Source organism: Mytilus edulis, chromosome 7, assembly GCF_963676685.1.
Source record: "Mytilus edulis chromosome 7, xbMytEdul2.2, whole genome shotgun sequence".
Classification (NCBI taxonomy): domain Eukaryota; kingdom Metazoa; phylum Mollusca; class Bivalvia; order Mytilida; family Mytilidae; genus Mytilus; species Mytilus edulis.
Window position 1 is genome coordinate 90,122,607 of NC_092350.1, and position 11,424 is coordinate 90,134,030.

Genomic DNA, 11,424 nt, shown 5'->3' on the forward strand with positions numbered 1-11,424 from the left:
ATCTCATAAACATGTTTAACCCCGCCGCAATTTTGCGCCTGTCCCAAGTCAGGAGCCTCTGGCCTTTGTAAGTCTTGTATGATTTTAAATTTTAGTTTCTTGTGTATAATTCGGAGTTTAGTATGACGTCCATTATCACTGTACTATTATGCATATTTTAGGGGCCAGCTGAAGGACACCTACGGGTGCGGGAATTCTCGCTACATTGAAGACCCATTGGTTGCCTTCGGCTGTTGTTTGCTCTATGGTCGGGTGGTTGTCGCTTTGACATATTCACCATTTCCTTTCTCAATTTTATTGTTTATTGTCATGAATATAATAAAATACAGAAAATCTGACAGGGCCATGCATTATCAAAAGGTTAATATCAGTTAATAAGCTGTCTGTTAGCAGCAACACTGTCAGGCAACTTCTGATAGAAGTTATTGATCTTTAATTACGAATGCTACAAGTCTTTTGTTTTATATTTTTTCCTATTCAGTTAAAAACGTTAAAAAAGATGGAAATGAAAAAAACCTGATATGATCAGCAATACAAGATCTTCAAATAAGTCATTTTTCCGAAATCGTTAGTGAAGTCTTTATAAAGGCCAAGGAATCATTTTTAAAATACCGTTTTGTGTTATAGGCTATTTTTTGTTATTGTAAGATACTTTTAATACTATTTTTGATTATCAATTGATATTTTTCACTTAACAGATATTTCCTTTTGGCCGAAGAAAGGTCTCATACGAAATACTTTTGAAAGGATGTCAGAAAGTGGAATCGTACAACGAAAAGATCTTTATCTTATTTGGGAACAAAAGCACTTCAATAAAATATCACCCTACAAAGAGTTCATATTTGATATGCTCATTCACCTTGATATTCTATCAGAGCAGCGAAGATATGATATTACTACGGGGAGTCGATTACCAGTGGAAAACTTCTTTGTTCCCTGTATGCTCACTCAAAGAAATGACACACGATTCATGACCCATGAATGCACACCAGAGAAAACCATCAGTCTAGCTTTTGTTTTCAAAGGGACAATAATACCACCAGCCTTACCAAACCGTCTCATTAGCGCATGTCTAAGTATGTGGACCGTGAAGACATATGAAGGAAAACAACTCCTGTTTTCAGGGTTCATTGGATTATCATTCGATAAAGCACATACTATTGTTGTCTGTGTTGAAGGTAACAGGATTTTGCTCTACGTAGTCCACGAAACCTCCAATGGACTGATCGTACCAGATATTGCCACTGGTATTAAGGAATGTCTGTTTACAACATTAGAGAGAATCTCAGAGTTCTATAAGTCCACAGTCCATGTCTCCTCTGGCAGCCAAAAACTACCCTTCCACATTGAATATGCATGCTCCATGTTAGAATGTTACATCAACGAAGAGGCAGCATTCATAACTGATGAATGGATCTGTGATAAACATAAGATCATACATACTAAAGACAAGTGGAATATTTGGAATCAAGATCAGGTAAATTAGAACTATTAAGTTGATATTATATAATACAATCTTGAATAAAATTAAACAGTGATGTTTGCTTCTGCAATCTCCAAAAATAGAAAACAAGATGTTAAATCAAATAAAACAACGGTTAACATTTCTAACACACAAGATAAAATCCAGTGTAACTGATATCTCACAAGATAAAATCCAGTGTAGCTGATATCTGACAAGATAAAATCCAGTGTAACTAATATCTCACAAGATACAATCAAGTGTAACTGATCAGACAAGAACATTTACGTGTTATTTATCTGACAAGGAATCATAAAAAATACCCGGAAGTTTCTCCATGTATGACTGATGGAAAATAAAATGTGATCTTTACTAATTTAAAGATGAAAGAAGTCTTTTTTTAAGTTTATAATGTAGCAGTTTTAATGTTTTTTTTACATTTAGGTCAAATAATATAAGCTAAATGGTCTGTTGACTTTTTTTTTCAATTTGAACCATATCATGTTTACTGTTGAATCAAATAGAATGTGGAAGGTAAAATGCCTAATACAGTAACTACAAAACTAACCACACGATATTGAAAGGCACCATACAGACTAACAAGTGACAGGTGTTTATGCAATATAAATGGGTCATGACAAACAATACTACGGTCTATAAGTACCCCACACAATCCTTATTTCGTAAATATAAAATAACAAACTTGAAGTATTAACTGGACTCGACAGGTTCCAAAATATGAACAATTGAAAGGCTAAACAATTTTTATGTTGAAAAGCAGTGAACAACTAATATTCCATAAAGTTGTGAGAAGTTGAAAACAAGAACATTTGAAAGAAAATAGTCTGCACAGTAGCTTGATTTTTTGAAATATTTTGTTAATGAGTCGACAACGAGATCCCTATGTATACTTTATATGTTACATGCCATTGTTTGGCACATACAGGCGGTGAGCCCTCATATTATAACATATATGACTAATCGTTTTGTTTTTATCACTCTGAAACAATTCTATATATTTCAGTTCAAATTAACAGACAATGCTAACAATTTTGCCATCAGTAAACTATGAATACATTAATTCTTAACCTCAGACTGTTGTATCCATTGTTTTTTGTAAAAACTGATTTTTGTATCAACCAATATTTTTTTCAGACAAAAGAAGAATGTGAAATAAACTGTCAAGGTAAATAGTACAGAATAACTACATACTAATGTAAACATATATTGTAAATAGTTTTTATACGTCCGTTTATGGGACTTATTATGGTAAAATGTTGTCTGTCGTCACATGTTGGACAATAACTCAAAAACGCTTTAATCAATTTTGCATGAATCGTTATTGAATTGTTAATAGCTATTGACACCCCCTTTTATCTAGATATTAGGTTTCCGAGTTATTGGGTTTTATTCATTAAGAAGTGAGATTTTTCAGTTTTAGGACAATTACTCAAAACACTTTCATTAATTTGCAAAAAACTTTGATGAATTATTTATATCTATTTATGTTTGCACGCAATATTAAGGCGTTTGAAGCAGAACCCCTCAGTCGAGTGTCCTAGCAGGAGTAACGGATTTTAAATTGGAATTCAGACTCCTTATTGAGGACAGTGTATAACTTGCACATGTGATATATTGGTAATGAATAGGCTCTGTTGTTTGCTTTAATCTGCATATTTTTTTTTTTAAATATTTGCAAACAATTGGTTTTACTGTTTCTTGGAATAAAGACAATTAAATGACTTACTGCATTAATCAGACTGATGTATCTGATTTCTAATGATTGATTTAGTTATTCAAATAAAATTGTCAATCCTAGTCATTTAAGGGAAAATAACTGAAAGAATTATTTTTTGTCGACCTGAGACTTTTGTCTCCGAAAGCTCGATATAAATATCGTGATCCATAGGCGGAGGATACTTTGGCAGATTGGCTAGCTTTTGGATGCTTCACTTTTTGTATATAAATACAATGAAATACCGTTTGGGTTTTGTTAGTCCTTAGTATTCTATGCTGTGTCTTATGTACTAGTATTTGTATGTTTGTCTTTTTATTCTTAGCCATGTCGTTGTCAGTTTATTTTCAACGTATGAGTTTCACTATCCTTCTGATATTTGTCGTCCCTCTTTTAAGCAATAGGTCAACTATATTTAGAACGGAAGAATTATTAGCGGTACATGTCTGCCTGGCACTGTTCGTCTGACCTTGGCCTGATTTATTGTTATGGTTCATTGGTCAATGTTTAGTCTTCTTGGTTAAGTCTGTTTCTTAAAAACTATAATCAATAGGTCAATTGTATTTAGTGTATTGGATAGTTGTAAGGTGTACATGTTTTTCTTGTTTGGTTTTCATAACCTTGAACTCATTGACTTTGATCATTTTATGTTCATGTGATAGCTGAAGAAAAGCCTTATATTTAGGACTATCAACTTAATAACAATGATTAGTAAATAAAGCGAGATATTTCAGTGTGTGTGCACTCTTGTTTATACCGGATTTTTTTTCCCTTTAATGTTACTTTTAGAAAGAAAGCTAGGTAAGGGACACCATTTTTTTATTTTTATTTTTCGAAAGCATGTTTCAAAATTAACCTATCTTCTCAAATTTTATTTCAAAATTCAATCTTGTAGACTTTCTTGTTATTCGGTGATCCATACTTTTTATTATATTTAAAAAAAAAGATGAATACTTTCTGTGTTTTTGCTTCACAGATAGGACAACCATAAATAATATAATTGCTATTAATAGGGTTATTGTTTACAGTACTGTTTGTGATTTTACTTTTGCATTATGTAGCAATTTATTCAAATTTAGGTTTACAAGAAGATGCCTTGAATCAAATTCCAAGTGATATTGAACTTCAACGATTTTCATCACGATGTGAGGAAATGTTAATACGAGAGTTGGCTATACATCTTGGCATTACTTTGCACGAATGGGAAAAGTTAAGATCTGATTATGAATTTGTCGACATTGTAAAGTATAGAGTACTGGTCACCTGGAGAGAAAAGTATTCAGGAAGTTTCAGTAACATAGCAAAAGCTTTACAAGATATGGATTTGACTACCCACACACTCTGTCAGGTAAACTATTATACTGCACTTATCAATTTATACTTTGTACATGTATAACCCTAGAAAGAGGAATGATACGTATTCTAAATTGGCCCTTGAATTGCAAAAAGAACATCGCATTACAAAACTGGGGCAATTCGATTGACAATTGGTGCTGTAAGATATATTTTTTTTTCTCATTTTCTATTTCCTTTTTTATACAATACATGTATGTCTACATTTTCTGTTTTTTTTAAAGGTTAGTTACATGTATTAAATAAATCGCCTGATATATTATTTGCAAACAATATTTGTTAGAACAAGTTTCACAATTGAGGTTTGTGCCCAACCATTTTTAATATCAATTAATTTTGATGAAATGACATGAGTATATACGTTTAACTTAAATATTGTGTATGACCTTGATGTGTTCTACATGGTTTTGTTTTGTCATTAAATTGTTACTGTCATTTTACAGTTACTACTTTTAGAATGCACACCCCAATGAACTTAACATTTCAAATAACGTACGCAAAGATCAAAAATATATTAGTTGTGATTAAAACAATTTAAGTATTTAACTTTTCTTCAGTATGTTAAGCAGACGTATTATTCTCTTTCCCAATTTATAATTAGTATTCTACCGACAAAGTCAAAAGGTTTGCAATCTGTCTGTCTGCATATCCGTCAGTCTTGCAAATACGTTTTCCATACTTTTTATTCATTCTTAGATATATTACTTTCACATGTTTGATACTTGGTATATAGTTTTGTCATGACCAGTAACAGACCAAGTTCAAATTTTCTTGCAGTCTGGTGTTTTGTTTTGCAGAGTTCTGGACCTAAGCAATTTACACATAAACTCGGTTTTCCACACTTTTTTTCATCATGTTTGTTTATATTTATTCGATATTTGTAAAAAAAAAGCCTTCACCATGACACGTACTAGTTGAAGTAAAATGTGTTTAATGGTAGGAGACTAGGTATTACTGTGCTGGACTAATTATTACATGTATTATGCGGTAGGGGGATATGTACTAAACGTAGTGATACTTATTATCTAGTAGAGGACTATGTATAGACAATAACTACAAATTATTAACCAAAAGGGGACTATGTATTCCAATGTAGTACCCTCAGATTGCTTGTTTTTGTAATCATTCAGCATGCAGATATGTTTTTTAACCGGTAGAGAAATATGCAATGCTATGCCGTACTCTCTAAATGCTTTTCATTTTATTTATCATGCCTGTAGATATATTTATTAACCAGTAGGCGACTATGTTTTGGCACGCAGTACTCTCAGAATGCTTGTTTTTGTAATCATCCTGTCTGTAGATATGTGTGTTGCCATGCGGTATTAATTATTAAACAGTAGATGACTATGTATTGCCATACAGTACTTATTATTAATCGGTGGGAGAATATCTATTCCACTGGAGTTCTAATTATACGCGGTAGGGGACTTTGCTTTGCCATGTAGTTGTAATTATCAACGTGAAAAACACTATGTGTTCCCAAGCAACATTAATTATCAAACGGTTAGGTACTTATATTGCCATGTGGTTCTAATTATAACCAGAAAGGGATTATGTAAAGCTGTTGATGTTGATGGCTCTGTATTGCTTCAGCTTCATCTTCGAACTTCATTTGCCTTTTTTAACTTGTTTTTTATTCGAGCACCAATGATTGGTCTTATGTGGACTAAATGCAGGGATGGTGCAGATACTTAATTTCAATCCAGATGTATATGTTGAAATTATTTATTGCAATGCAGTATTTAGCTTTATATAAGCACACAGTACTAAGTATTAACCAACAAGGACTATGTATTGGCATGCAGTTCTAATTACTTTACGGTATAACACTATGTACTGCGATGCAGAACTAACCATTAACCATAAGGGGACTATGTATTAGCATGCAGCATTTATCATAAACTGGTAGGGGACTATTTCCAAATGTAGGAAATAAAGAATGCTTGTTTCGTTATTCTGTCTATAGATATAGTGTTTCGGTACTGGACTATGTATTGCATTGTACATTTGCAAATCATATATTAACGTCATGATCACTGATATGAAAAGACGTTTTGTGTGAAATTGGTTTTATTAGAATAACTTAAGTTCCTTGTGATTGGTTGTGAATAAAAATGGAATATAAATAAAGGCAAAAGTAGTATACCGCTGTTCAAAACTCGTAAGTTTATGGAAAAAAAACAAAATCGGGGTAACAAACTAAATCTGAGGGAAATGAATTAAATATAAGAGGAGAACAACGACACAACATTGAAATGTAACACACAGAAACGGACTAAGCATTATACCAAATCCGATGAGAATAACAAATATAACATGAAAACTAAATACATGAATTTGGGATAGAAAAGTACCGTGACACGTCTTATAGTAATGTGAATTCACACTCAAATAAAAAAAAAACACGACACAACGTTAAAATGTAACAGACACAGAAACGAACTATAATATAGCAATGACCATATTCCTGACTTGGAACAGAACATTTCTAAAGAAAAAAGATGGTGGGTTGAACATGGTTTTGTGGCGTGTCAAACCTCGCACTTTAATGGCAATGTTAAATATAACAGTAAAATGACAACATAATATTACAGGACTACAATACAAACAAATAGGAGAACATATTAGACAAAGAAACACATGAATAATAGCTAACAAAAGGCATCAGGTTTACAATTCAATACGCCCGAACCGCGCCTCGTCCACACAAGACTCACCAGTGACGCCCAGATATAAAAGTTCAAATGTAAAAAAAAGTACAAAGTTGTACAACACTGAAGATCAAAAGATCAAAAAGGTTGTGCAAAATACGGCTAGGGTTTTCTGCTTGGGATAAGAACATCCTTATTATTTAGAACAATTTATGCTATTGCAAACAGTAATTGTTTTCAAATCTTATCTTATCGAATATAAAAGATATACATGATAAAAACTGAAGTATTAACTAATTACAGAAAACAAAACCCGGATACATTACGAATACCAACACAAAAAACAGACACACCCTACCTAGTCAAGACATATAAAAATTAGGTTAATCAATAGATTCATGTCAGGTTACAGTAAATGGGCTATGAGATTTAGGTTAACCTTTTGCATACATCTGGTTCTTTGAACATAAAATGATTTTTGTTTCTGAAATATTACTGAGTTAATTCCTTCAAAACAGATAAAAAAGTGTATAGAACGCGATAAGCGACAACAATGTTCTTAAGTTTGTCTTAAATTTTAAAATCTCAAATTTTGTAAGCCTACGTTTTTATTAAAATAAATTATATTGTTGGTACATGAATTTCTGATACAAAAGAATCCGTTTTCAATGTACATATCATTTAAAGGATTGTTCTGGGTAAAACAAAATGCAACACAACGTCCAATTAAAAATAACGTTAAATGCTGTACAGCGATGTTTTTACTTTTTTTGCAACTAACTTATTTGGTAAAAGGATAAATGCATTTTTTTTTCGATTTTCAGTTATAGTTCAGCCATACCACGATGTATGACAAATAGTATCAAAATCTGTGAATAGCCAAACCCTTTACTGTTCTTTGACCTTAAAAATAAAGACCATTGAATATATTTTATGATTGTTTTGAGAATTGTCCCTGTTTTTTTCTCCCTTGCTGATTTGAGGGAAACTTGTGCAGATAGACGACATAATAAACAGTAAGTCGGCTAAAGTTCCAAGTTCAAGATCAGTGTTACAAAAAATGAAATATTTTGACCTATGAGTGGTAATATCAATTTAGTATCTTCTTAGTCTTTTTTAGAAGATGTTGGTTTCCTTGTAAACTATCAGTAACATATAAGATTAAACATTTTTATCGCATTTATTCTTATATTATTTCAGTAAAAGAGCAACGGTCTTGATCATGAAATACCATTTACAAGTCAGTTAGGGTAAAGGTCAACAACATTTAGACATATACAGAAACTAAACTACACTAAAACTGTTGTTCATTTCTGTAATAACTTCCAACGTATTTTGTAGGTTAAAAGAATCAGACAAGGTCATTGTGGTATGTATTTAAACAATATCTGGTTATGATTACCATTGAAGCCTTAATATGATGTAATTTTGATAGTGGGATGCCAACTATTTATACATACACTTATACTTTAATAAATGTGTGGACCGGCTTGTGTTTTATAAATAAAGTGCATCCTGGAATGTAACCATTACATTGTATTCGTTGATCTGTTTCCAGTACCTCGTATTCGTTTATCTGTTACCAGTATCTTGTATCCAATGATCGGTAACAAGAACCTTTTATTCGTTGATATGTCACCAATACCTTGTATTCGTTGATATGTAATGAGTACCTTGTATTAGTTGATATGTAACCAATACCTTGCATTCGTTGAAATGTAACGAGTACCTTGTATTTGTTGATATGTAACCAATACCTTGCATTCGTTGATATGTAACGAGTACCTGGTATTAGTTGATCTGTTACCAGTACCTTGTATTCGTTGATCTGTTACCAGTACCTTGTATTCGTTGATCTGTTACCAGTACCTTGTATCCAATGATATGTAACAAGAACCTTTTATTCGTTGATATGTCACCAATACCTTGTACTCGTTGATATGTAACCAATACCTTGCATTCGTTGATATGTAACGAGTACCTTGTATTCGTTGATATGTAACCAATACCTTGCATTCGTTGCTATGTAACGAGTACCTTGTATTCGTTGATATGTAACCAATACCTTGTATTCGTTGATATGTAACAAGTACATTTGTACCTTGTATTCGTTGATATGTAACCAATACCGTGCATTCGTTGACCGTTTAGTAGGATGCAATGTTAGATCATGAACTGTTTGTATGTATAATATAGTCTGTAACCAATATACTGCATTCTTAGATCTTAGATAAGTCCAACATAAACTGACAAAACTGGGGCTGAAAAAGGTAAACAGACAAACACACAAACATGAAAATAGAACACTAATTGCTGAGCATTCGCGAAACAGATATTCCATAACGGACAACCAACTAGTGATGCAGTCCGTAAAACTTGCAAAAAAATGAGTTTTAACTTTACCACTTGGACCTTTTGGTTTAATGTGTTCCTTTTTATGCGCAGTAACCCTTTAAAAGAAATCATATTGGGATTTAAAATGTAAAATAACAAAAATACCAAACTCTGAGGAAATATCCCAGAATATCGCATAACGCAGTATCGACAGTAACCTGCATATTTTAGTCCGTACAGTGCATTCTATGATCTATAACCAGTTATATGATATGCAATCAGTTAATTGTATTCCTTTTGTAAACCTGTAATATGTATCTATTGATCTTTAGCCAGAAACATGCATTCTTTTATTTGTAACCTGTTACATGCATCCTTTGACTAAGATAACTGTAATTTCTTCAGCACACAGATATTACTTGATCGACTCTAAATGAGATTGTTTTAACCATACAATGGTCATATTTGAGCGTTCAGTGATCTTAAGATAGAAACAATGAATCGCTGGTAACATCAAATTGAAATATAGTACACATGTTCATTATGATCTAAACCTGAAAACTATAAATAAATAAAAAAAGATTTGGCCCTAATTTTATGGTTCACTGAGCATATACATGTAATGATAAATGCAGTTTGACATAACGTGGTTGCCATGTCAACATAAGACTAACTATGCAAATTCATTGTGGAGTGAACATAAAATAATATGCAGAATACAATTTTGACCCTGAATTCAAGGTTTAAGAAGTAAGGAATATGATAGTGCCAGTAATTATTCATACCATTGTTATTGTTATTACAGTTATCAATGAGGAATACATGGATTTGATACCAACAGATGAAATACTAGATAAACTGGCACACGTAATAGGTACAGTATCCTTCCAACTGGGTATAGAATAAGGACTACCTATAACATCAATAGATATTATTCAGTACAACAATGGGCGGGATTTAGTAGCACAATGTAAAGATATATTATTCCAATGGAGAGAAGACCAGAGAGTTCGGCCAACTATACGTGTTCTGGTCCAAGCTCTGGTAAATGTTGATAGAGGTGCTAAATGTTTGGAGGAAATCATTAAAACCGTTGGTGTGAAGAAATACACCCAACACGAGGAAGTTGAGAAGGAGAAGGAAGGAAAAGTTAAAACTCTAATGAAAAAACTGAATCCTTTTCAGAAGAAGAAATAGAAAATATGTTTCAGTTAGTCTTTGTTTTTATTGTAACCATGTTTTTAAATCATGTTTGTTAATTTTGGGGAACAGTATTGAGTATGTAAAAAGCCTACTGTGGTTTTCGTCTTATCAATAGCAACTTATATGAAAACATAATTCAAAACCAAAAATACAAACTAATACAAATTTGAACAAAAAGTTTTTGGCTCTATCACATTTTAACAAGGGTTTCAAAGAGTATATTCATGTAATCTTAATATACAATACATTTAAAATACCTGAAGTATATTAACTGCTGTGTTGTGTTTTTTAGTATGGTTACATATTATACTTTTACACAGATTGAAGGAACTTTTTTGTTTTGTTATAGTGTTGTGCAGTTAGAAATACCCCGACAGTTATATGCGTCCCTTAACATTCGGGGACACTCAGCCGATTTTGTGTAGTTGGATTACAATCGTGCCTATGTCGTGACAGATTCTGTTGTATCGGATCATAATCCTAACGATGTTCTGTGTATTCCGGACGGTGTCCTGTGGAACGGGAATGATCTGGAGAAATTTTTCATTGCTGTTTCTCTGCCGATTGAGTTCAGATTGCATCCAGATCTTGTCGATTGCGAACCGTTGTTGCCGAAACCGTTCCGGAACAGTCCCGTTATTAATACGAAATTCGTCAATGATACCCACGTCAGAGTCCCGACA

General features: G+C 32.6%; 1 protein-coding gene across 1 annotated transcript; it reads left to right on the forward strand.

Moving 5' to 3' along the window:
* Window positions 1–710: 710 nt before the first annotated feature.
* On the forward strand, window positions 711–11,062 carry LOC139482447 (uncharacterized). The gene is made up of 5 exons (XM_071266344.1): window positions 711–1,477; window positions 2,618–2,648; window positions 4,277–4,545; window positions 8,546–8,573; window positions 10,344–11,062. Exons 1-5 carry the CDS (start codon window positions 749–751, stop codon window positions 10,442–10,444), a joined length of 1,158 nt encoding a protein of 385 aa, XP_071122445.1. The 5' UTR covers window positions 711–748; the 3' UTR covers window positions 10,445–11,062.
* Window positions 11,063–11,424: the final 362 nt, after the last annotated feature.

What these genes read in the sequence shown, in the direction of transcription:
- LOC139482447 (XM_071266344.1), top strand. Translation starts at nt 749, where the DNA reads ATGTCAGAAAGTGGAATCGTACAACGAAAAGATCTTTATCTTATTTGG. An exon ending in ATATTTGGAATCAAGATCAG is followed by an intron (nt 1,478 to 2,617) that starts GTAAATTAGAAC and finishes TATTTTTTTCAG; the next exon opens with ACAAAAGAAGAATGTGAAAT. An exon ending in CTACCCACACACTCTGTCAG is followed by an intron (nt 4,546 to 8,545) that starts GTAAACTATTAT and finishes CGTATTTTGTAG; the next exon opens with GTTAAAAGAATCAGACAAGG.